Raw genomic sequence first — 27752 nt, 5'->3', positions numbered from 1 at the left:
TTCTTTTTGTTTTGTTTGTTTTGCCTTTCTATTGTTGAGCTGTAAGAGTTCTTTACATATTTTGGATACTGAACACTTAGAAATACACGATTTATAACTATTGATATTCTTACCCACTGTGTAAGTTTTTTCACTTTCCTTTTTTGATAATGTCCTTTAATGCACAGAAGTTTCAAATTTTGATGAAATCTTGTAGACAGCATAGAGTTGGGTCATGATTTATTACCCACTTTGCCAGTCTCTGCCTTTTAATTGGACAGTTTTCGTCTGTTTACATTTACATTAGTTACTGATAAGGAAAGACTTACTCCTGCCATTTTATTTGTCTTCCACCTTTTTTCCCCTTAATTCCTACATTACTGCCTTCTTCTGTGATTGATTTTTTTCTAGTGAACCATTTTGATTCTTTTTGTCTTTCTCTTTCTGTAAATTTTTTAGCTTTTTCCTTAGTGATTACTCTGGGGATTACACTTAATATCTTGAATTAATACCTACTTATCTTCAATAGTATACAAAACTGTTCCTTTACAGCCCTGTCCTGCTCAAATCTGTTGAACCTCTCTGGTGAATTTCTTAATTTCAGTTATTATACTTTCAGCTCCAGAATTTATATTTGTTTTCTTTATATAATGTCTGTCTCTTTATTGATATTCTCTATTTGGTGAGACATTATTTTCCTTTTTTTTTTTAAAGTTCTTTTTCTGTTGTGTCCTTTAGCTCTTTGAATAGATTTAAAACCATCTGTTTAAAGTCTTTGTCTAGTAAGTCCTATGCCTGAGCTATATTTCTGTTAATTCTTTTTTTTTCTGTGAGTAAACCATCCTTATTTCTTTGTATACCTCCTAATTTTTTTTGTTGTTACTGTTGAAAACTGGGTATTTTGAATATTGTAATGTGGCAGTTCAGAAAATCAGGTTTTCCTGTCCTGTGCAGGGTTTGTTGTTGCTGCTTGTTGTGGTTTGTTGTTTGCTTGCTTAGTGAGTTTTCTCAACTATTTTTGGAAAGTATGTATTCATTATTGTGTGTGACCACTAAAGTCTGTGTTTTATTAGCTTAGTGGTCAGCTTGTGTTTTGACAGTTACCTTAAATGCCTGGAGCTTAAAGAAGGAAAAAAATTACTCTCCCAGGTCTTAGCAGATTGCCTGTGTTGGAGCACTCCTTCCACACTTAATCTAGGCCGTTTACAACCTGCTTTATCAGACTTGCCTTATCCTTCTCTTCCTGCTTGCACAGACTCTGAAAGCCAGTCAGAGGTGAAAGCTTAGGGTCTTTTCAGCCCATTTCTGAGCATGCTTTCTGCCCTGGGCATTCAGATATTCTTCTCAATTTCCTGACATGGGTGAGAGCTTTTAAAGCCCCCTTTTGCTGTGTGTCTTTTTTCTGCCCTTTTCTATCCCAGGCTTTTCTTTATATTCTTTGTCCAAATTGTTCTATGCCTCAAGCTGCTGTGCCAGTACCAGCACCTTTAAATCTTTTTGGGAAAATCTGTCTGGAATGCTGCCCCAGCCTTGGGAATTACTCAGACTTGGGTGAATCAAAGGCCAGCCTTTGTGCTGTTTCTTGAGGGAGTTACTAGAGAAAATAAGGTGCATATTGCTTCCTGTGGCACTCATAACTTGCTTCAGGTATCCCAGCTGTCATCCTTATAACTGCTGCTGATCTGGGTGTGGGGAATCATAAAGGACAATTTTAAAAGACCTCAGTGCTGTCATACTGCAAAGTGCAGCTTTATTATTCCCTAAGTCTTCCCTTAGCTATTGTAAGTTTTTGAATAGATTCCAACAATGCTTGCAAGCTAATTAGTTGCTTTGGGGAAGAGACAACCCTGAATTTCCACTCAGGCATTTTTGGTGATGTCACTTACTCTTTCAATATTTTAATAATTATTGTTTTCAAGTTCTTCAACTTAAAGCCTACTTCATCATATGCTTCAGCAGATAACTGTGTATTTTATTAAATAATTTACTATTTTTAGGTAGAGCTGACAGTAAACTGTTTGAAAATATTGCAGTGTGTATATAGTACTTCTGTATCTCATATCATAGCAGTAGATGAGTACATCTTCCTGATATGCATATATATTCATTTATTATACCTGACTTCCTTTGGCAGAATCCAGTATGAGTTTTATAGCATTCAAAGTCAAAACACAATTGAAAGCAAATAATTAATCACCAGTGGCTTAGTAGGTATTTTGCTTTAAGGAATACATAATTTAATATTATTAATTTTAGTATTAGTGGCTTCTTCTTTTTTTTAACTCTGCAGTTACAAAAAAGTAGACTTTTAAAGGACTTGTGATCCTTTGCCATAAGTATAAAAATTTACCATACATTAAAAACTGTGGTAAGAGGATAGAATTGAGTAATGTGGACTTTACCTCTAGAAGGAACTCATGAAGGTCTCTATTCTGCTATAATTTTTAATGTATAAATTTCTCTATAGATAAAGGAAGTTAGATTTTTATGGATTTTCAAATTAGTTGCCATTCTTATGTATTTTTTCAATGGACTAGTTCTTGATTAAAGTCATTTTTAAGTTTTAAATAATAGTTCACTGTGTATTATGACTTTTGTCCATAAAGCCTGTTTGTAATTATTAGCTTATTTTCTGTGTACTAAACATATTTTATAAGAGCTGAAAAAATTGTCAACATTGGAATATATGGAGAATTCATTATATAATTATTTTCTGTGTTAGTTTAGGGATTGTTGCTTTCTGAATCTTGAAAAAGTTTTATGTATTTTCACTTTTTCAGAGATGTCAAATTGTAAGGTAAATCCAAACAGTTATGTCCACGAGTTTTATTATTTTTTAAGTAGGAAAACATATAATTTTTAGGTTTATATATCTTTAATGCATTGTCACATTAGAAATGTAGTGATTTCTAAGAGCATCTTAAAATGCTAACCACCATCATTTGTTGTGGATTCAGTAGTAACTATGTAGTAAAATTAGAAATTATCGACAGATATTTAGCTTTTCTCCTCTCCCAGATGGTACCCTCCCCCAAAACATACTTCCAGGTAATTACAAAGAGGAATTTAAAAATGGACATTCTCAACTCTTTAGGTCAGAACTATAATAATACATTGCATATTAAAACTTGTAAGTTAAAGCTGATGCAGTATTCAAAGGGAAATTTATAACTTTAATTTATTACTAACAAACAGAAAAATAAAAAAGCATTATATGTGCATCTCCTTTGCTAGGGAAAAATAGCAATAACAAACTAAAACCCAGAGAAGGAGGAAGGAGTTAATAGAAATAGCAAAAAAGCCGACCCTTTTTGAAGATTGAGCAATAAAGACAAAAGCTTATTGAAAAGCCTTAAAAGTAGATACATTTTTGATCTACAAAGAAAAGTACAAATAAACTGTATAAGGATTCAAAAAGGCAAGAAATAAAGATCTAGAGGAGATTCTTTAAGTTAAGAGAACATTATTATATACAACCTTATACCTGTGAAGTCCATTTTATCTAAGAAGAAAGTAGAAAGCTGAAAATTATGAGGAACTCTGTTAAAATTGTAGTCACTTGTAGTGAAAGATCTGTTTCTGAAGAAATCATTAGGCCCCAAAAGCCTTGCCAGAAAATTCTGACAAACATTTGAGGAACAGGTAATTCACTTCTCCTATAAACACTTCCAGAGTATAGGAAAAGATGAGGCCTCATTTTATGAAGCACACCCAACTGTGGAATTCTGTGGCGTTAGAAAAGAACAAATATAGGCCAGTTTTATTTTCCAGCATTGGTTTCTCTCATGAATGTAAGGCTGGTTCAATATTAACCATTATATTTCACTGTACTAACAGAAGAAGGATATAAATTGTGTGATCATCTCAGTAGATACCAAACAAGGAGGATTTGCTAAAACTGACCAGGTGTTGGAAAAAATAGGAGGAAAGTACCTTAAATCTCATAAAGATGATCAGAAACCTGTTATAAATATCATATTTAATAGTGGATCTTTGGAAATATTTCCACTAGAGTTGAGACTAGGACAAGGATGCCTTATCTGTGCTGCTATTTAGAACTTTGGTGACAGGGCAATAAAATAAAACAGGAAAAAGGCATGAGGAGTAATAATGGTAAATGATAAACTGTAATGCTTAGCAACTAACTGATAAAAGGAAAACATATTCTAGTAGCCTTGCTGTACATCAGCAACAACCAGTGGGAAATTGTAATGAGAAAACAGTTTCACATATGGTAGACATTTAAAAATAAGAAAATACTTAAGAATAAACCGAAAAACAAAATTTCAAGACCATTATGAAGAAAACGGACAGAAAAAGAAAGCAAGAGTCAACAGTGATCTACCATTTCCTGGATAGGAAGACTTGAGTCCTCTCAAATCACTATGCAAATTCAGGATACTCAATATTTCAACTGGATTTTTTTATGGAAAAACTGTCAACACACTCTGGAATCCAATGTTCCATTGGTTATGATTTATAAAATGCCATTTTAAGTAGTTTTAACTGAAAATAGCTTTTTCAGTTTTTTCTTTCAGTCTCTCCTCCCACTCGCCTCCCTCAATGAGTAAATCTGTGGCTGCCTAATCCACGAGAGAATTTTGAATAATGAATACCATGTGTCTGTTTATTCACTAGCGTTTTTGAGTGCTAACATTTGTTATTAGGCAAACGATATACGATTACTTTTTTTTTTTCCCCACACAGAATTATTTCCTGAGATATTCCTTGGTAAATAACAAAGAAATTCTTGGTTTGCATAGTTTGCTAAACAAGGCCCCAGTGTGTCTGAATCCCAACAATTTATGCAACTTTTATGTAAACAGGTACCATTGTGCCATTATACAAGAAATGATAGATATGCCTAAGAAACCAAGAGCAAATGAAATAGTAGTAGTAATCAAAGATATAGTAATAGAATATTACCTCCTTCACTAAAAAAATGACTTGTTTATAGAGTTTTTTAAAAGATTTCACAGAATACTTGCCAGAAAAAGAGACCCAATCTTAGACATATTATGACAGATATTTTGAATTATAATTAAAAAATTGTAGTTTCCCTAGATTACAACAACACAAAAAGTCTGCTCTTTGATTTCTTTTTTATGATATTAAATGGCAGAAGAAAGCATGTCTGTGTCTAAATTTTGTTATTTTTTTCCTCTGCCAGTAGTTTAAATTTTGAAGTGATAAAAAAATTTTTTTAAGAAATATTTGAATATACTATAGATGTATATGACATGAAATTGAAGCTCTCTTTACACTGCCTGCCAATCATAGCCTCTAGAGGTAACCACCGTTAGCTTTGGTGTTTATTCTTCTAGACCTTTCCCCATATATAACATATACAAAATAATGTTTTAAATTTGCTTTCATTTTTAAGGGCAAATAATAATAGTATACATATTATGCAATTTATAGAATACCTACTGGATAGCCTGCCAAAAGAAAAAATGAAAGACATTCTTGTATAAGTTGGAGTACAGAAAACACTTTCTCATATATACCTTTCTTGAAAAAATTACTTGAAATATTTTAGTTACAGGAAGGTAAATCCATATTAAGAATTTTAAAAATTGTGCTGTACATGTCCTTGGGTGTTAATAATATGCATAAATAATTAAGTCCTGAGGAAAATCTTCACCTTGGGAGTCATAGGAATTGATTGCCTAGCCCATATCGGTGGACTTGAATACTTCTTAAGTTTTGGGGTCTTCTTTAGAAGTGACTATTTTGGGAAAAAAGGGTTTAAAAGTAAATAATATTTTCTTTTTATGATATGATTGTATTGGCTAATTTAAATTATCTGGAAGAGCACTTCCTTAGGCAGGCCTCATGAACGGACTCAGAAGTTTAAAATTCTTAAAAATATATTTATCGTAAAATGACAGCAACAGCCACAAGAAAAACAATTGAGTATCATAGCAATGCCTTGGTAAAAGACTTAAAGGAAATAAATACAAAGAAAATATTCATGTGGTGATGGGGTAATTTTTCTGTTTTTTTCCTTTCTGCCTCTGGTATTAAATTTTTATGAATATGTATGTGGGCAAAATATGTGATCAGGCAGTGTTTAATAAGCAGTACAAATGATTAATAAAATAATCTCACAAATGTTAACACTAAGAAGGTAACATTTTTGTCAGTTTTTTAAAGGTTAACACAATATGAAATTAAATACTTCAAAGAGTAATATCATGTGAACATTTATATACATTGCTATTGAAAGTGTAAATTAACAAAGCCTGTCTGAAAAGCATTTAGATAGGAGCCTTAAAAATACACTCTGGGGGCTTCCCTGGTGGCGCAGTGGTTGAGAGTCCGCCTGCCGATGCAGGGGACACGGGTTCGTGCCCCGGTCCGGGAAGATCCCACATGCCGCGGAGCGGCTAGGCCCATAAGCCATGGCCGCTGAGCCAGCACGTCCGGAGCCTGTGCTCTGCAACGAGAGAGGCCACGACAGTGAGAGGCCCACATAACGCAAAAAAAAAAAAAAAAAAAAAAAAAAAAAAAAAAAAAAAAATACACTCTGTCTCAGGAATTCCACCTCTGTGAATGTAGCTTAAGTAAGTAATCTGAAAGAACAAAATTATTAATTGCATGTTATTTGACTACACAGTTAGTTAAGAAACAACTGAACACATCCAGTAGGAAAGAGACTGTATAACTAATGATTCAATATATCATACATATACTCATATGTACTATCAGTAAGGGATTTATAGATATGCTTACTATACACTTCTCAGTGAGAAAATTAAGTGTGGTTACAACTGTGTTAAAAAATAACAAACGCAAGCACACATATTCAGAAATATACTGGTTTGTGAGCAAACAACCACAGTTCAAGGAGGAAAAAAGCCAATCTTACAAAATTAAGAGTGTTTACGTTTTTGTTATGATTTTCTGTATTTTTCAGATATATGTTTTACAGTCAACTTGCCTTATTTCCTTTGCTGTTAGCTATCTTCTGAGGATCCTATTACCTGTGGGTTTCTTGTTATGTATGCATGGGTTTCTTTTTAATACTATAATGCCATTTGATTTCCGTCTCATTTTTGCTCTTTTTAGGCCAAGATAGCCAGGTTAACCAAACGCTTTGGAGCAGCCAAAGAAGATCTTAAGAAAAGACAAGAAGTAAGAATTTCTATTCTTGCATAATTAATATTTAGCCTTAAGTGGTAATATTAGGAAGTGCTGATTTAGGAGGAAACTCTTTATTACAGGTCGGAAATTTGCTTTCATACTGTGCACTTCCTGCATGTTGTTTCCAGAGCTGCTACTCTAGAACTAATTATTAATCGTTTCTAATCCTCACTGTTTTCATACATTGGTACATACTAATCTATTTATATAAGGCATTCTTGAAATTGTATTTTCTATCCATCTTTAAAATTGTGTTTTGGGGATTTGCCTTACCTTGTTTCTCTTTTTACATACAGGCATGCCTTGGAGATATTGCAGGTTCAGTTCCAGATCACTGCAGTAAAGCGATTATTGCAATAAAGCGAGTCACAAATTTGTAAAAAATTTTTTCGTTAAAAAAACAGTAGAAGTTATGTTTACGCTACACTGTAGTCTATTAAGTGAGCAATGGCATTGTGTCTAAAAAGACAATGTACATACCTAATTAAGAAATACAAAACAAAAAACAATGAGAGTAATGTCAAAGATCACTGATCACAGATTACCATAGCAATATAATAATAATATAAAATATTGAAATATTGCAAGAATTACCAAAAAATGTGACACAGAGATGCAAAGTGAGGAAATACTGTTGGAAAAATGGTACCTATAGACTTGCTTGATGCACGTTGGTATAAACCTTCAGTTTATAAAAAATGCAGTATCTGCGAAGTGCAATAAAACAAGGTATGCCTGTATTTGCCAGTATCCTAGTCTAGACTATTATTTCCTCCAAAATGTTTTAGTATACACTGCCTCAAGTAGCCTGGTTCTCCTCTTTCTTTTTTCCCCCATGTAGTTTAGTCCAAGTGTCATAGCATAGCACACAAACTAGTCTGTAGTCACACTTTTGCCTTTGTTGTTTCCTTAGTTATTCAGTAATATGTATTTTTAGTATAGCACTTGTACATTGCACTATTGCTTTTAGTTGAATTTCTTTCTTTTCCTCCTCTTTTTTTTTTTTTAATCATTTGAGCAAGTTACATTTCTTTGTGTCTTGATATCTTCATTGCCTGGGACATAGTAATTGCCAATAATAATTATTTCAGTAGTAGTCATTATTACTGTAGGATTTTTCTGTCTTGAATCATTTTCATATCTTCTTTACTTGACTTTTTAAAACAAAATTTACTTTGAAATAATGATAGATACATAGGAAGTTGCAGCAATAATACGTAGACTCCTATGAACCCTTCACTCAGCTTCCCCCAATGGTGAAATCTTCTATAATTGTAGTACAATATCAAAACCAAGAAATTGTTACAATTCTATTAAATAGTTTTGTAGACCATACCAGTTTCCACCAGTTTTTACACGAATTAATTGTGTGTGTGTGTGTGTTTCTACGCAGTTTGATCTCATGTATAGATTTATATAACCTGCCACCACCGTCAAGATACAGAACTGTTCCCTCACCATAAAGGGACTCCCTCATGCTGTTCTTTTATAGTTTCAACCTTGCTTTAACCCTACCCTCACTCCCTGTACCCTGGCAACTACTAATCTGTTCTGCATCTCTGTATTCTTTTTTTTTTTTTTCCCAGCACCACTTATTGAAGAGGCTGTCTCTTCTCCATTGTATATTCTTGCCTCCTTTATCAAAGATAAGGTGACCATATGTGCATGGGTTTATCTCTCTTCTATTGTTTTTTTTTTTTTTTTTTTTTTTTTGCGGTACACGGGCCTCTCACTGCTGTGGCCTCTCCCGTTGCGGAGCACAGGCTCCGGACGCGCAGGCTCAGCCGCCATGGCTCACGGGCGCAGCCGCTCCGCGGCATGTGGGATCTTCCTGGACCGGGGAACGAACCCGTGTCCCCTGCATCGACAGGCAGACGCTCAACCACTGCGCCACCAGGGAAGCCCAACTGATAGTTTTTATCTTTGTTTACACAGGCTATTCTCATCAAACCCTCATTTGGCCACAGCCAAAGATTTTTTAATTATGGTCCTCTTCGATGATGTAATTAATTCTCTGATTTTAAACTCCACTTTCTCAGCTTTGTTTTTTTGTCACAGTATAAAAACTAAGCTGTTTTATTTCTTACATTAGAAAATTGGTATAAATCTTCGTTTAACCTTTATTTGCTATGCATCAACCAAATATAGGAGTTTGAAATTTTTCCATTGTTTTGTGCAATATGAATTTCCATTTTTTCCTTTCATCCTGTGTCTGAACTAAGCAGTGCTGCCCACCGTGTACTTTTCCAGTGTTTATGCATATGAAATTTGTTCTCGTATCTACTTTCCAAGTCTTGTTTGTTTAGTTAAAGAAGACAGGCAGAGATCTTAAGGAATAAAAATGAAAATATTACAATCCATGAAAAGTTTGTCTTGAAGGGCTACAACTGGTATGGAAACAAGGACAAATACTGTGTAATTCCTAAAGATTGGAAAAGATTAATTTGGACAGTTAGTATATGTGGCACTTGAAGGAAATGTTAAGGTGTAGTATTCAGTTTTTCAAATTTTGTTCCTTCCTTCTTTAGTTTGTGAACAAGGCCAATTTTAAATTTCAAAACTTGGACATCTTTCTAACTCATTCTTGTTAATGTTTTCTTCTTGTGAGAGAGATGTGTAGAAATTTCAAAGATTTTGTTCTTTCGTGTTTAATTCCCTTTAATTATGGTATCCACTGTACTTTTACATCTGTGTCTTGCTGTTTTAAAAATAAGACATGTAGAAAGAATGTTTAGAACTTTATCCTGAAAATAACTAAACAAACAATGGCACTTCAGATACTTTTCTTCTATTTAGATTTGTTCCCTGGTCCTTTGATATTAACCAGTTAATAGTGAACCCCACTATTCAGGTTTGTCTTAAAACATTTTCTATTAATTTCGGAAAGAATAGAAAATCCTCATAGGCAGTTTGCTATTAAGACCACACGCATAATCTAATCTATTTTACTCCTCTATGACTGATATCTTTAACTTTCATCCTTTCTAGTTTTTTACTGCAAAATAAATATCAAGATATTTCTCATCCTTTAATCTATGAAAATCAATGACATAATTGATTCTCAAACAAATTTTAGATTGAATCTAAATCCTACATTTCAATTTTTTATTAAAAAATATTTTAAATTCTTTTTACTTTAATTATGATAGAAATAGTTAACATAAAATTTACCTTTTTTTTTGGTTGTTGTTGTTCTTTTTTTTTTATTTTTGTGGTACGTGGGCCCCTCACTGCTGCGGCCTCTCCCGTTGCGGAGCACAGGCTCCGGATGCGCAGGCTCAGCGGCCATGGCTCATGGGCCCAGCCGCTCCGCAGCACATGGGATCCTTCCGGACCGGGGCACGAACCCGCATCCCCTGCATCAGCAGGCGGACTCCCAACCACTGCGCCACCAGGGAAGTCCAAAATTTACCATTTTAAATTCTAAAACTTAGTAGTGTTACCTTTGTTAACATTGTTGTGTAACAGATCTCTAGAAATTTTTCATCTTGCAAAACTGAAACTGTACCCATAGAACCCATTTCCCCTCCCTTTTAACCCCTGGAAACTATTGTTCTACTTTGTTTCCATGATTTTGACTACTCTAGATATCTCATAAGTGCAGTCATACAGTATTTGTTGTTTTGTGACTACCTTATTTCACAAAACATTATGTCCTCAAGGTTCATCAGTGTTACAGCATGTGACAGGATTTCCTTTTTTAAGGCTGAATAATACTCCATTGTATGTATATACCACATTTTCTTTATCCATTTATGTATTGATGGATATTTGGGCTGCTTTCAACTCCTGGCTCTTATGAATAATGCTGCAGTGAACATTGGTGTGACCTCTTTGACTTCTTTGAGATCAAAGTCTTGGATATACATACCCAGAAGTGAACTTGCTGGGGCATATGGTAATTCTGTGACTAGTTTTTTGAGGAGCCTCCAGACTCTTCTTTAGCAGCCACACCATTTTACATTCCTATCAGCAGGACACAAGGGTTCCCATTTCTGTACATTCTTGTCAGCACTTGCTTTTTTTCTGTTTTGTGTTAGTGACCACCCTAATGGATGCGAGGCTGTATCTCAGTGTGGTTTTGATTTGTATTTCTCTCATTAGTGATGCTGAGCATCTTTTCATATGCTTGTTGGTCATTTTGCATATTTTCTTTGGAGAAATGTTTATTCAGGGCCTTTGGCCATTTTAAAATCTGGTTACTTGTATTTTAGTTGTTAAGTTGTAGGAGTTCTTTATATGTTCTGGACATTAACGCCTTACCAGATACATGATTTGCAGTTATTTTCTCCCATTCCATAGGTTTCCTTTTCACTCTGTTGATTGTTTCCTTTCATGTGCAGAAAATTTTGTTTGATGTAATCTTTGTCTTTTCATGCTTTTGTTGCCTTTGCTTTGATCCAAGAAATCGTTGCCAAATCCACTGTCATGAAGCTTCCCCCTGGGCTTTCTGTTAGGAATTTCATAGTTTTAGGTTTTACATTTAGGTCTCTAATCCATTTGGAATAAATTCTTGTATATGGTTTAATGGCCTAACTTCATTCTTTTGCATTTGGATATCCAGTTTTCACACCATTTGTTAAAAGACTGTCATTTCCCCATTGTGTAGCCTTGGCACCCTTGTAGAACATCATTTGAGTGTATACATAAGAGTTTATTTCTGGGATCTCTATTCTGTTTCACAGGTTTATGTGTCTGTCTATATTCCAGCACCGAACTGTTTTGATTACTGTAGCCTTTTAAAATCAGAAGGTATGAAGCCTTCAGCGTTGTTCTTTTTTCAGATTGTTTTGGCAATTCAGGGTTTCTTGAGATTCCATATGAATTTTAGGATGCTTTTTCCTACTTCTGCAAAAAATGACAGGGATTTTGGTTGGCATTGCATTGAAACTTTTGACCACTTTGGAAAGGATGGACATTTTAACAATATTAAGTCTTTCAATCTCCATGAATATGTCTTTCCGTTTATTTGTGTCTTTTATTTCTTTCAACAAGGTTTTGTAGTTTTCAGTGTAAAGGTCTTTTACTGTCTTGGTTAAGTTTGCTCCTAAATATTTTATTCTTTCTAGTGATATTGTAATGGGATTATTGTCTTAATTTCTTTCTCAGATTGCTCATTGTTTGTATATAGATGTACGTCTGATTTCTTTTTTGTTGTTGAGATATAGTTGATTTACAATATTATATAACTCTCAGGTGTACAACATAGTGATTCACAATTTTTAAAAGTTATACTCCCTTTATAGTTGTTATGAAATATTGGCTATATTCCCTGAGCTGTACAGTATATCCTTGTAGCTTATTTATTTTATACATAATAGTTTGTGCCTTTTAATCTCCTGTCCCTATCTTGCCCCTCTCCCACTTCCTCTCCTCACTGGTATCCACTAGTTTGTTCTCTATATCTATGAGTCTGTTTCTTTTTTGTTATATTCACTAATTTGTCTTAGCTTTTACATTCCACATGTAACTGATTTTTCGTGTTGATTTTCTATCCTGTAGCATTGCTGAATTCATTTATTAGTTCAGACTTTTTCGTGTGTGTGTGGCTTCTTTAGGGTTATCTAAATATAAGATGTCATCTGTGAACAGTGATACTTCTACTCCTTTCGATTTGGCTGCCTTTTATTTATTTTTCTTGCTTAATTGCTCTTGTGAGGCCCTTCCAGTGCCATGTTGAAGAAATTGGTGAGAACGTGCAAACTTACCTTGTTCCTTATCTTAGAGGGAAAGCTTTCAGTTATTCACCATTGAGTATGATATTAGCTATGGGCTTTTGACATACGGTCTTTTTAATATTGAGGTAGTTTCCTAACTTGTCGAGTGTTTTTATCATGAGAAGGTGTTGAATTTTGTCAAATGCTTTTTCTGCAACAATTGAGAAGATCATGTGGGTTTTTTTCCCTTTATTCTTTTAATGTGGAGTATTACGTTGATTGCTTTTCATATGTTGAGCTATCCTTGTATTCCAGGGATAAATCCTACTTTGCCATGTTGTGTAATTCTTTTTAATGTGCTGATGAATTTTATATGCTAGCATTTTGTTGAGAATTTTTGTATATATGTTTATCAGGGATATTAGCCTGTAATTTTCTTTTATTTTGGTGTCTTTGGCTTTGGTATCTGGATGATGTGGGCTTCATAAACTGAGTTTGGGAGTGTTCCCTCCACTTCAGTTTTTTGGAAGAGTTGAGAAGGGCTGTTGTTGATTTTCTTTAAATGTCTGGTAAATTCTCCAGTGAAGCCATCTGGTACTTGACTTTTTTGGTTGTTAGGATGTTTTTGATTACTGATTCAATCTCTGTACTTGTTTAGGTCTGTTCAAGTTAATTTCTTCTTGATTCGGTCTTAGTAGGTTGCATATTTCTAGGAAGTTATCCATTTCTTCTAGATTATCCAATTTGTTGCCACAGTGGTGTCTTATGATCCTTCTCTTTCCGTGACATCAGTTATAATGCCTCCTGTTTCATATATGATTTTGTTTGTTTATGCCTTCTTTCTTTTTTCTTAGGTAATCTAGATAAGGTTTTACCAATTAAAATTTTTTTCTATTGATTTTGTATTGTCTATGTCATTTATTTCTGCTGTAATCTTTATTGTTTCCTTCCTTCTTATAACTTGGAGTTTAGTTTGTTTTTTTCTTTTCTAGTTCCTTGAGGTATAAAGTTAGGCCGTTGATTTGAGGGTTGTTGTTTTGTTTTGTTTTTTTGTAAGCATTTACGACCACAAACTTTTCTCTTAGTACTACTTTTGCTGCATCAATTTTCCCATAAATTTAGTATGTTGTGTTTTTGTTTATATATATCTCAGATATTCTCTAGTATCCATTGTGATTTCTTATTTTACTCACTGGATTTTTAAAAGTTTTCCACATATTTGTGACTTTTTTCCATTTTCCTTATGATGTTGATTTCAAGTTTTATTCCATTGTGATTCACAAAGATATTTGGTATGGTTTTCATTGTTTTAAATGTGTTTGGGCTTGTTTTGTGACCTAATATATGATCTATACTGGAGAAAGTTCTGTGTGTGCTTGAGAAGAATGTGTGTTGGGTGAAAATTTCTACATTTGTCTGTTTGATCTTTAGTCTTGTTCATTTCTAGAGATTCCTTACTGATTTTCTGTCTGGAACATCTATCCATTATATAAAATGATGTTCTGAAGACTCCTGCTATTATGGTGTTTCTGGTTTTCTGTAAAAAAAAACCAATTTTTACATCCTATATTTGGAGGCATAGATGATATGTCCATATATATTTATAAATGTTATATCTGGTCAGTTGACTTTTCATTATGTAGTGTCCTTCTTTGTCTCTTGTAATAGTTTTTGATTTCAAATGCATTTTGTCTTAAATACGTATGGTCACCTCTACTTTGTTTTGCTTACCATTTGAATGGAATATCTTTTTCCTTACTTTTACTTTCAGCCTATTTGTGTCTTTAGACCTAAAGTGTTCCTCTTGTTGATAGCATATAGCAGGATCTTGGGTTTTTTTGTTTTTGTTGTTGTTTTATTGAATCCATTAAGCCAGGGTATATCTTTCTATGGAGAATTTAATCCATTTGGATTTAAAGTAATTATTGTAGGGACAAACTTATTATTGCCATTTTGTTGAATATTTTCTGTTTGTCTTGGAGCTGTTTTGTCTGTCTTCAGTTTTTTCTTACTTCCTGTGTGTTTTGTTTATTTTCTTAATTAGTTAGTAGTGTCAGTGCTTTAATTCATTTCTCATTTTTTTGTGTATCTTCTATAGGTATTTTCTCTGTCATTACCATGGGGATTACATAAAATATCTTAAGTTTACACCTATTTTAAACTAGTAACAACTTCAGTCACATGTTTCCTCTCACTACTTTATGTTATTGATATCATACATAATATCTTTTTGTATTGTGTATACTTTTTTTTTTTTTGCAGTACGCAGGCCTCTCACCGCTGTGGCCTCTCCCGCCACGGAGCACAGGCTCCGGACGCGCAGGCTCAGTGGCCATGGCTCACGGGCCCAGCCGCTCTGCGGCATGTGGGATCTTCCCAGACCGGGGCACGAACCCATGTCCCCTGCATTGGCAGGCGGACTCTCAACCACTGCACCACCAGGGAAGCCCTGTATTGTGTATACTTCAACATAGATTTACAATTATATTTTATACTTAAATTCTGTACCAGAATTATATGTTTTTTGCACCAACTTTACAGTAATGCAGGATTCTGCATTTGTTTGTGTATTTACTTTTACCAGAGAATTTCATATTTTCATTTGCTTTCAAGTTGCTGTCGTGTCCTTTCTTTTTTTTCTTCAGTAAACATTTAATCTTCTTTCCTACAGCATTTGTGAACATAATTTATGAACTATAACATATATACACACATATATACACATGTATACACACATAGATACACATGTATACACACATAGATATATATAATATATATTAGCTTGATGAATTTTTACCAAATAAACATACCAATATTACTATCACTGAGGTTAAAAACTACATTATTACAACCCTATAAACTTCCCCATTGCTCTCTCCCAGTCATTACCCTTTCCCGAAAGGTAACCTATTCTGTCTTTATATAAGATTTATGTCAGTGGATTCATAGAGCTTTTAATCTTTTGTGCCTGGATTCTGTCTTTCAACATTATGCTTTTCAGATTTTTATGTGTTGTTTTGAATAGCTGTAGTTAATTCATTTTTAGTCTGAATGTAACACAATTTATCCTGCTTGCTGTTGAGGGACATATGTACTGTTTTCAGTTTCTGGCTATTTCACATAATGTGCCATGAGCATCTGTGCAAGTGTCTGGTGCTCACAAGCACGTATTTCTGTGAGCTGTATAACTTGAAGTGGAAATGCTGGGTCAAAGGATGTGCATATCTTCAGACTGAGTGGATAATGACAAACTTTTCCAAAGTGGTTGCACAGTTTGCATCCATACCAGCAATGCTGGAGAGTTTTCATTATTCTGTATCCCCACAAATACGTGCTATTGTCTGTTTTGGAACAGCAACAACAAAATAGCCAATATAATGGTGTGTAATGATATACCACTGTGGTTTTAAAGTGAATTTTCCTAATCACTAATGATGTTGAATAGTATTTATCATGGTCTGAGTGTGGGTTGGAAGAAGAATTTCCAGAAACGAAGTATTTTAGAAAAGAGTGAGTTTCTTGAGAACAAAGAGCAGAGTTAGTGAGGGGTGCTGCAAGTACAGCGGGCCGAGTTCCTGATAGAGCAGGGAGAGCTGATCCTCTTCGTGAGCTAGTAGCCAACTTTTATAGCCTCAGGACAAAGAAAATTCCTGCTGGCAAGATGGCATTAGGTCATTCTTGTCAGGATGCTCTGAGGTTACTACATGGTGATTATTTTGCTTAATACGGAGTCGGGGGGCTCTCTGGTTTAGATTAGGAGAGCCCATGGCAACAGTTGCAGTGGGGGCTTGGTTAATTCTGGAATTTTTGTCCTGTGTCCTTGATACAGGGTGTCCTTGACGTAGGGCTCAACAGTATTTCGTAAGTTTATCAGTTATTTGGATGTCCTCTTTTATGCCTTTTGTCAGTTATTTAAAACTGGTTGCTGAATGTAAAATGGATGGCTAGTGGGAAGCTATAGCACAGGGAGATTGGCTTGATGCTCCGCGATGACCTACAGGGGTGGGACGGGGAGGGTGGGAGGGAGACGCGAGAGGGAGGGGACATGGGGACAAATGCATACGCATACCTGACTCACTTTGCCGCACAGCAGAAACCAACACAACACTGCAAAGCAACCACACTCCAACAAAGATACAAAAAAATAAAACTGGTTGCTGTTTTTTCTTATTGATTTACAGTGGTGCTTTATATATTTGAAATATAAGTCCTTTGTCTAATATATGGCTTGCAAACATCTTCTACTTTTCACTCCTAAAGTTGTCTTTTGATGAACAGAACAATGTAGTCTTTATGATCTTTCCTTCAATGCTTATTACTCTTTGTGTTCTGTTTAAGAAAGGTTATAAAGATATGTCTTATGCTATCATCTAGGCACCTTATATTTTTACCTTCCACATTTGGATCTAATCTATCTGGAATTAACGTGTGTGTGTGTGTGTGTGTGTGTGTGTGTGTGTGTGTATCCTATGTGATAGAGATTAAGATTCATATTTTAAAATATGGATGTCTCATTCACCCAAGAAATACTTAATGTAAAGATCATACTTTCCCATCACTCTACCAATGTCATTGTTCTTCAGGATTGCTGTGACTATTGTAGAGCCCTTGAATTTTCATATCAATTTTAGAATCACCTTGTCATTTTCCATTAAAAAATTTCAGGAGAACTTTGAATGGGATTGTATGAGATCTATAGGTCAATATGGAGGAAAATTGACATCTTTGCAACACTGAGTCTTTCATTACTTAATTAGGAAATTTCTCTCTACATCTTTAGTTTCTCTCAGTAATGCTTTTTTGCTTTCTATATTGAGTTTTGAACATCTTTGATTAGATTTATTTCTTTGTATTCATTTTCTGGGTATAAGTATCATTTAAAAATAACGTCATGTTAAAAAGTTTCATTTTCAAATTCTTTTTGAATGATATGTAAAAATACAATTTGTTTTGGTATCTCAATGCTTTTGCTAAATTCACTTATTAATTCTAATAGATCACATATATTCTTTTAGGTTTCTGTATTATTATGTCACCTGTGCCATCTTCCATTCCATTTTTTTTTCTTTTTACATCTTTATTGGAGTATAATTGCTTCACAATGGTGTGCTAGCCTCTGCTGTACAACAAAGTGAATCAGCCACACATACACACACGTTCCCACATCTCCTCCCTCTTGCGTCTCCCTCCCTCCCACCCTCCCCATCCCACCTCTCCAGGCGGTCACAAAGCACCGAGCTGATCTCGCTGTGCTATGCAGCTGCTTCCCACTAGCTATCTACCTTACATTTGGTAGTGTATATATGTCCATGCCTCTCTCTCTCCTTGTCACAGCTTACCCTTCCCCCTCCCCATATCCTCAAGTCCATTCTCTAGTAGGTTTGTGTCTTTGTTCCTGCCTTATCCCTAGGTTCTTCATAACATTTTTTTCTTAAATTCCATACATATGTGTTAGCATATGGTATTTGTCTTTCTCTTTTTGACTTACTTCACTCTGTATGACAGACTCTAGGTCTATCCACCTCATTACAAATAGCTCAATTTCGTTTCTTTTTATGGCTGAGTAATATTCCATTGTACATATGTGCCACATCTTCTTTATCCATTTATCCGATGATGGACACTTAGGTTGTTTCCATCTCCGGGCTATTGTAAATAGAGCTGCAATGAACATTGTGGTACATGACTCTTTTTGAATTATGGTTTTCTCAGGGTATATGCCCAGTAATGGGATTACTCGGTCATATGGTAGTTCTATTTGTAGTTTTTTTAAGGAACCTCCATACTGTTCTCCACAGTGGCTGTATCAATTTACACTCACACCAGCAGTGCAAGAGGGTTCCCTTTTCTCCACACCCTCTCCAGCATTTATTGTTTCTAGATTTTTTGATGATGGCCATTCTGACTGGTGTGAGATGATATCTCATTGTAGTTTTGATTTGCATTTCTCTACTGATTAATGATGTTGAGCATTCTTTCATGTGTTTGTTGGCAGTCTGTATATCTTCTTTGGAGAAATGTCTACTTAGGTCTTCTGCCCATTTTTGGATTGGGTTGTTTGGTTTTTTGTTATTGAGCTGCATGAGCTGCTTATAAATTTTGGAGATTAATCCTTTGTCAGTTGCTTCATTTGCAAATATTTTCTCCCATTCTGAGGGTTGTCTTCTGGTCTTGTTTATGGTTTCCTTTGCTGTGCAAAAGCTTTAAAGTTTCATTAGGTCCCATTTGTTTATTTTTGTTTTTATTTCCATTTCTCTAGGAGGCAGGTCAAAAAGAATCTCGCTGTGATTTATGTCATAGAGTGTTCTACCTATGTTTTCCTCTAAGAGTTTGATAGTTTCTGGTCTTACATTTAGGTCTTTAATCCATTTTGAGCTTATTTTTGTGTATGGTGTTAGGGAGTGATCTAATCTCATACTTTTACATGTACATGTCCAGTTTTCCCAGCACTACTTATTGAAGAGGCTGTCCTTTCTCCACTGTACATTCCTGCCTCCTTTGTCAAAGATAAGGTGACCATATGTGCATGGGTTTATCTCTGGGCTTTCTATCCTGTTCCATTGATCTATGTTTCTGTTTTTGTGCCAGTACCATACTGTTTTGATTACTATAGCTTTGTAGTATAGTCTGACGTCAGGGAGCCTGATTCCTCCAGCTCCATTTTTCATTCTCAAGATTGCTTTGGCTATTCGGGGTCTTTTGTGTTTCCATATAAATTGTGAAAGTTTTTGTTCTAGTTCTCTGAAAAATGCCATTGGTAGTTTGATAGGGATTGCATTGAATCTGTAGATTGCTTTGGGTAGTAGAGTCATTTTCACAATGTTGATTCTTCCAATCCAAGAACATGGTATATCTCTCCATCTATTTGTATCATCTTTAATTTCTTTCATCAGTGTCTTATAATTTTCTGCATACAGGTCTTTTGTCTCCTTAGCTAGGTTTATTCCTAGATATTTTTTTCTTTTTGTTGCAATGGTAAATGGGAGTGTTTTCTTGAGTACACTGTCAGATTTTTCATCATTAGTGTATAGGAATGCCAGAGATTTCTGTGCATTAATTTTGTATCCTGCTACTTTACCAAATTCATTGATTAGCTCTAGTAGTTTTCTGGTAGCATCTTTAGGATTCTCTATGTATAGTATCATGTCATCTGCAAACAGTGACAGCTTTACTTCTTCTTTTCCAATTTGGATTCCTTTTCTTCTCTGATTGCTGTGGCTAAAACTTCCGAAACTATGTTGAATAAGAGTGGTGAGAGTGGGCAACCTTGTCTTGTTCCTGATCTTAGTGGAAATGCTTTCAGTTTTTCACCATTGAAGATGATGTGGGCTGTGGGTTTGTCATATATGGCCTTTATTATGTTGAGGAAAGTTTCCTCAATGCCTACTTTCTTCAGGGTTTTTATCATAAATGGGTGTTGAATTTTGTCGAAAGCTTTCTCTGCATCTATAGAGATGATAATATGGTTTTTCTCCTTCAATTTGCTAATATGGTGTATCACGATTAATTTGCGTATATTGAAGAATCCTTGCATTCCTGGAATAAACCCCACTTGATCATGGTGTATGATCCGTTTAATGTGCTGTTGGATTCTGTTTGCTAGTATTTTGTTGAGAATTTTTGCATCTATGTTCATCAGTGATATTGGCCTGTAGTTTTCTTTCTTTGTGACATCCTTGTCTGGTTTTGGTATCAAGGTGATGGTGGCCTCGTAGAATGAGTTTGGGAGTGTTCCTCCCTCTGCTATATTTTGGAAGAGTTTGAGAAAGATAGGTGTTAGCTCTTCTCTAAATGTTTGATAGAATTCGCCTGTGAAGCCATCTGGTCCTGGGCTTTTGTTTGTTGGAAGATTTTTAATCACAGTTTCAATTTCAGTGCTTGTGATTGGTCTGTTCATATTTTCTATTTCTTCCTGATTCAGTCTTGGCAGGTTGTGCATTTCTAAGAATTTGTCCATTTCTTCCAGGTTGTCCATTTTATTGGCATAGAGTTGCTTGTAGTAATCTCTCATGATCTTTTGTATTTCTGCAGTGTCAGTTGTTACTTCTCCTTTTTCATTTCTAATTCTATTGATTTGAGTCTTCCCCCTTTTTTTCTTGATGAGTCTGGCTAATGGTTTATCAATTTTGTTTATCTTCTCAAAGAACCAGCTTTTAGTTTTATTGATCTTTGCTATCATTTCCTTCATTTCTTTTTCATTTATTTCTGATCTGGTTTTTATGATTTCTTTCCTTCTGCTAACTTTGGGGTTTTTTTGTTCTTCTTTCTCTAATTGCTTTAGGTGCAAGGTTAGGTTGTTTATTCGAGATGTTTCCTGTTTCGTAAGGTAGGATTGTATTGCTATAAACTTCCCTCTTAGAACTGCTTTTGCTGCATCCCATAGATTTTGGGTTGTCGTGTCTCCATTGTCATTTGTTTCTAGGTATTTTTTGATTTCCTCTTTGATTTCTTCAGTGATCACGTCGTTATTAAGTACTGTATTGTTTAGCCTCCATGTGTTTGTATTTTTTACAGATCTTTTCCTGTAATTGATATCTAGTCTTATAGCATTGTGGTTGGAAAAGATACTTGATACAATTTATTTTCTTAAATTTACCAGTGCTTGATTTGTGACCCAAGATATGATCTATCCTGGAGAATGTTCCATGAGGACTTGAGAAAAATGTGTATTCTGTTGTGTTTGGATGGAATGTCCTATAAATACCAATTAAGTCCATCTTGTTTAATGTATCATTTAAAGCTTGTGTCTCCTTATTTATTTTCATTTTGGATGATCTGTCCACTGGTGAAAGTGGGGTGTTACAGTTCCCTACTATGAATGTGTTGCTGTCGATTTCCCCTTTTATGGCTGTTAGTATTTGCCTTATGTGTTGAGGAGCTCCTAAGATGGGTGCATAAATATTTAGAATTGTTATATCTTCTTCTTGGATCAATCCCTTGATCATTATGTTGTGTCCTTCTTTGTCTCTTCTAATAGTCTTTATTTTAAAGTCTATTTTGTCTGATATGAGAATTGCTACTCCAGCTTTCTTTTGGTTTCCATTTGCATGAAATATCTTTTTCCATCCCCTCACTTTCAGTCTGTATGTGTCTCTAGGTCTGAAGTGGGTCTCTTGTAGACAGCAAATATATGGGTCTTGTTTTTGTATCCATTCAGCCAATCTGTGTCTTTTGGTGGGAGCATTTAGTCCATTTATATTTAAGGTAATTATCGATCTGTATGTTCCCATTTCCACTTTCTTAATTGGTTTGGGTTCGTTATTGTAGGTCTTTTCCTTCTCTTGTGTTTCTTGCCTAGAGAAGTTCCTTTAGCAGTTGTTGTAAAGCTGGTTTAGTGGTGCTGAACTCTCTCAGCTTTTGCTTGTCTGTAAAGGTTTTAATTTCTCCATCAAATCTGAATGAGATCCTTGCTGGGTAGAGTAATCTTGGTTGCAGGTTTTTCCCTTTCATCACTTTAAATATGTCTTGTCCAGTCCCTTCTGGCTTGCAGAGTTTCTGCTGAAAGGTCAGCTGTTAACCTTATGGGGATTCCCTTGTGTGTTATTTTTTGTTTTTCCCTCGCTGCTTTTAATATGTTTTCTTTGTATTTAATTTTTGGCAGTTTGTTTAATATGTGTCTTGGCGTGTTTCTCCTTGGATTTATCCTGTATGGGACTCTCTGTGCTTCCTGGACTTGACTAACTATTTCCTTTCCCATATTAGGGAAGTTTTCAACTATAATCTCTTCAAATATTTTCTCAGTCCCTTTCTTTTTCTCTTCTTCTTCTGGAACCCCTATAATTCAAATGTTCGTGCGTTTGATGTTGTCCCAGAGGTCTCCGAGACTGTCCTCAGTTCTTTTCATTCTTTTTTCTTTATTCCGCTCTGCAGTAGTTATTTCCACTATTTTATCTTCCAGGTCACTTACTCGTTCTTCTGCCTCAGTTATTCTGCTATTGATCCCATCTAGAGTATTTTTCATTTCATTTATTGTGTTGTTCATCGTTGTTTGTTTCATCTTTAATTCTTCTAGGTCCTTGTTAAATGTTTCTTGCATTTTGTCTATTCTATTTCCAAGATTTTGGATCATCTTTACTATCATTATTCTGAATTCTTTTTCAGGTAGACTGCCTATTTCCTCTTCATTTGTTAGGTCTGTTGGGTTTTTATGTTGCTCCTTCATCTGCTGTGTGTTTTTCTGTCTTCTCATTTTGCTTATCTTACTGTGTTTGGGGTCTCCTTTTTGCAGGCTGCAGGATCGTAGTTCCCGTTGTTTTTGGTGTCTGTCCCTAGTGGCTAAGGTTGGTTCAATGGGTTGTGTAGGCTTCCTGGTGGAGGGGACTAGTGCCTGTGTTGTGCTGGATGAGGCTGGATCTTGTCTTTCTGGTGGGCAGGTCCACGTCTGGTTGTGTGTTTTGGGGTGTCTGTGGACTTATTATGATTTTAGGCAGCCTCTCTGCTAATGGGTGGGGTTGTGTTCCTGTTTTGCTAGTTGTTTGGCATAGGGTGTCCAGCACTGTAGCTTGCTGGTCATTGAGTGAAGCTGGGTGCTGGTGTTGAGATGGAGATCTCTGGGAGATTTTCACCGTTCGCTATTATGTGGAGCCAGGAGGTCTCTTGTGGACCAGTGTCCTGAAGTTGTCTCTCCCACCTCAGAGGCACAGCACTGACTCCTGGCTGCAGCACCAAGAGCCTTTCATCCACACGCCTCAGAATAAAAGGGAGAAAAAGTAGAAAGAAAGAATTAGTAGAAGTAGAAAGAGAGAAAGAAAGAAAGAAAGAAAAAATGCAGGGAGCGAGGGAGGGAGGAAGGAAGGAAGAAAGGAGGGAAGGAAGGAAAAAAAGAATGGAGATAAAGTAAAATAAAATAAAGTAAGATAAAATATAATAAAGTTATTAAAATAAAAAACTAATTATTAAGAGAAAAAAATTAAAAAAACAAACAAAAAAAACGGATGGATAGAACCCTAGGACAAATGGTGGAAGCAAAGCTATACAGACAAAATCTCACACAGAAGCATACACACTCACAAAAAGAGGAAAAGGGGAAAAAATCATAAATCTTGCTCTCAAAGTCCACCTCCTCAATTTGGGATGATTCATTGTGTATTCATGTATTCCACAGATGCAGGGTACATCAAGTTGATTGTGGAGCTTTAATCCGCTGCTCCTGAAGCTGCTGGGAGAGATTTCCCTTTCTCTTCTTTGTTCTCACAGCTCCCAGGGCCTCAGCTTTGGATTTGGCCCCGCCTCTGCGTGTAGGTCGCCAGAGGGCGTCTGTTCTTCACTCAGACAGGACGGGGTTAAAGGAGCCGCTGATTCGGGGGCTGTGGCTCACTCAGGCCGGGGGGAGGGAGGGGTACGGATGCCGGGTGAGCGTGCGGCAGCAGAGGCCGGCTTGACATTGCACCAGTCTGAGGCGCGCCGTGTGTTCTCCCGGAGGAGTTGACCCTGGATCCCGGGACCCTGGCAGTGGCGGGCTGCACAGGCTCCCCGGAAAGGGGGTATGGATAGTAGGAGTTGTTCCACGTGTAGATGTATTTCTGGTGCATCTGTGGCGAGGAAGGTGATCTCCGCGTCTTACTCTTCCGCCATCTTCCCGGAATCCTCCAAGTGTCCTTTCATTTCTACCTAAGGACTCCTTTTAGCGTTTCTTGTATGGTGGATTTAGTGGTGATGAATGCCATCAGGTTTTTATTTACTGGGACAATCTTAATTTTGCCTTCATTTTTGAATGATAGTTTTGCTGGTTATGGTATTCTTGCTTGGCAGTTTTTTTCTTTCAGCACTTTGAGTATGTCATTCCACTCCCTTGTGGCCTGCTAGGTTTGTGCTGAGAAAACCATTGATAATCTTATGGGAGCTGCCTTAAATGTGATGGGTCGTTTTTCTCTTGCTACTTTTAAAATCTTTGTGACTTTTGACAGCTTGACTATAATGTTTCTTAGTGTAGGTCTCTGAGTTAATTCCAGTTGGAAGTTTTTCACCTTCTTGAATTTGTCAGTTTTTTCCCTCAAATTTGGGAAGTTTCTGGCCATTATTTAAGTAGGCTTTCTGCCCACTTTCTTTCTTCTCATTCTTGGTCTCCCAAATTTGTATATTGGTCCATTTGATGGTGTCTAATAAATCCCTTAGTCTGTCTTTACATTTTTCGTTCTTTTTTCTATTTGGTGGTCTAACTCAATAATTTCAAGTGACTTGTCTTCAGGTTTGCTGATAGTTTGATAGTCTTTTTTTTGTTTTGTTTTGTTTTGTTTTGCGGTATGTGGGCCTCTCATTGTTGTGGCCTCTCCCGTTGCAGAGCACAGGCTCCGGATGCGCAGGCTCAGCGGCCATGGCTCACGGGCCTAGCCGCTCCGCGGCATGTGGGATCTTCCTGGACCGGGGCACGAACCCGTGTCCCCTGCATCGGCAGGCGGACTCTCAACCACTGTGCCACCAGGGAAGCCCTACAGTCTGGTTTTGATCCCCTCTCTTAAAGGTTTCGATTCAGTTATTGTACTCTTCAGCTTCAGAATTTCTATTGGTTCTATTATAAAGTTTCTTTTTCTTCTTGCATTGTTTTCCTGATTTCATTTCATTTTCTGTCCTTTCTTATCTCATTGAGCATCTTAATGTTAGTCATTTTGAATTCTCTGTTGGGTAGTTCATAGATCTGTTTCTTCAGTTTCTGGAATTTTATTTCTTTGATTGATCCATATTTCCCTGTTTTTTTGTATGTCTGGTTCTCTTTTGTTGAAATTAGGGCATTTGAAAAAATAACCTCCCCATCTTTTTGGAATATCTGTATACAGATGAAGACCTTTACTAGTCAGTCTGGGTAGATACTCTGGTGTCCTCTCAAACCTATTTTTAAAGATGCATTTTCTTGGAGCTTGTGCATGTATCTTTCATCTGAAGAGGTTTATCTCTTTCTACTTGGGAACTTCCCATCCCTCACCTGGTATCTACTTTCCATATTACAGTCTTATGCTGCTTTAGCAAGCCATGACTGGAGTTACCGCTGTTTTCTGTCTGTGTTACTGCAATTTTTCTGGTTTGGTACCAAGCCAAGGGGTTCAAGTTTGTTCTCATCTAGTCCCCAGACGTCCAGCTTGTGCTGCTTTATCCAAGTCAGGTGAGACTGAAGCCAGTGCCTTATCAGTACCCCCAAAAAGCCAGAATATTGCCTGCAAATTCCACTCTTCTCTTCCCTTCCCAAAGGAGAGGACAGTTGTTGGGAAGTCTTTCTTGATTGCACCACACTGTGCAAGGAAGGGGATGGAGCATGGGGGGTAGGAGCAGCAGACTTTCCTACCCACTACCATATGTCTCCTGGGGCTTGCTTTCACTTGGGGTTCTATAATCTCTCAACAGGTTTCTGGACTTCTTACCAGTGAAATTTGTTCTTGTATTGCTAAATCATTGTCCTCATGAGGTAAGGAGGGCATAGGATTTCCAGTTCTGCCGTCTTGCTGATGTCACCGCACTGTAGTGTTTAAGGTCTTCCCTCTGATGACTCTAAGCCCTGTTATACTTATTTATTATGCGTATACTGCTCCTTTTTTGTTTTCCCTGCAATGTTGTTTACCTTCATTTTAACTATTTTGAGTGTACTAATTACTCAAAGACTTGTTAGAAGATGCATTTCTTTCCCCTAAAATTTTTAAACTTTTTCGAGTAATACTACAGTGTTACTTTCATTTGCTTTTCTATTTATTTCAAATGTTTTTGCATCCACAGCCAGGTTAGAAGAGTTTATCTTAATTCTTTATCTTTTGTCTCCCCTACACAGATAACTAGTACAACACTATACTGTTTGGTTAAAATCATCCTTTTATCCTATAAAAAGCAGCAAGATATATTTGTTGTTGAGAAGAGTGATTAGTGGCATCTGCTTGATGTGATCCTAAGCACTTACCACCTTTTGTTTAGTATTATATGTATTATTATACTTAATTAACTCTTGAGTGGAGTTACTTATTTTTCTCAATTTAAGAAATAAATGATGATAGTGTCATTAATGATGGAGGCCCAAATAATGGTGATTAGCATATAAATATTAGAATTCTCTTTCTATATTCCCTGTTTTGGGGAGCCGAAAAGGGTTAAATTAGTTTGTTCTGAAGTTTAGAATTGGGACATCTTTTTATGAAATTGTAAGTCACATAGTGGCAAGTATTTATTTTTTAAGCAAAAATTGTAAAAATAATTTTGATTTGTGACCTAGGATACCACTTAATTGGCAATCAATTACTTCTGGGGAAAAATAAATACTTACCTTGTTTGTTGAGTTTCTGCCTGTAATCGTGCCTGATCTGCCTGATATATAGGAGGCATTCACTAGATATTTATTGAATGAGTGTCTAATTATTCTTTAGATTCATATTAATGTTTACTGAACCGTTAGAACATATAAGCTACTTTCATATTCTCTATTTTATTTACTCATATCAAAAACTGTGGTTTAAGAATTATTCTATTCACTTTTCATATGATAAGCAGTTGTGTCATCTTAGACTAAGTAATTTGTGTAAGGGGTTTAACAAGTGGCAATGCCAAGATTTAAATTTTTTTCTCAGTAAGATTTTCCACTATATTAGAGAAATAACAGATAACATATTGACAAGGCATTTAAAGGTCTTATTTTAAAAGATCCCTTGTGAACTGGGTTTTATTTTACCTTGGTATTTTTCTCCCCTAGAATCCACCAAACCCACCTGTATCACCAGGAAAGTCTGTAGTTGATGGCGGCAGCAATAACAGTGTGCCCTACAGGTGAGAATTGTAAACAGTCTATTTATCAAGTTTTTAATTAAGAGAACAAGGTTCTGGTTTTCTTTGCAGAAAATCTTGGAACGTGATTCTGTGTATTTATGTAGAGGTAAGTGTTTGGTGCAGTGGGTTAAGTATATTTGCTTCCTTTTTGCTTTGTTGTAACTGTTCACCTATGGATATTGATTTTGCTAATTTATTATAAGGCTTTCTTTAACCACTTGTGTTAAATAGTAT

At 35.9% G+C, this 27752-nt stretch overlaps 1 protein-coding gene across 2 annotated transcripts in view; it reads left to right on the top strand.

The window, feature by feature from the left end:
- Positions 1-27752, top strand: part of ATF7IP (activating transcription factor 7 interacting protein) — a 127877-nt gene that overhangs the window by 71747 nt on the left and 28378 nt on the right. For both annotated transcript variants that reach the window (XM_079936425.1, XM_079936424.1), the window contains exons 6-7: positions 7051-7116; positions 27445-27518. In XM_079936425.1, the coding sequence (XP_079792551.1) occupies positions 7051-7116; positions 27445-27518 (140 nt within the window). The remainder of the gene's footprint in view (positions 1-7050; positions 7117-27444; positions 27519-27752) is intronic.

This window comes from Stenella coeruleoalba, assembly GCF_951394435.1.
Source record: "Stenella coeruleoalba genome assembly, chromosome: 11".
Taxonomy (NCBI): domain Eukaryota; kingdom Metazoa; phylum Chordata; class Mammalia; order Artiodactyla; family Delphinidae; genus Stenella; species Stenella coeruleoalba.
The sequence above is the reverse complement of the archived record's forward strand: the minus strand, read 5'-3'. Positions and strand labels throughout refer to the sequence as shown.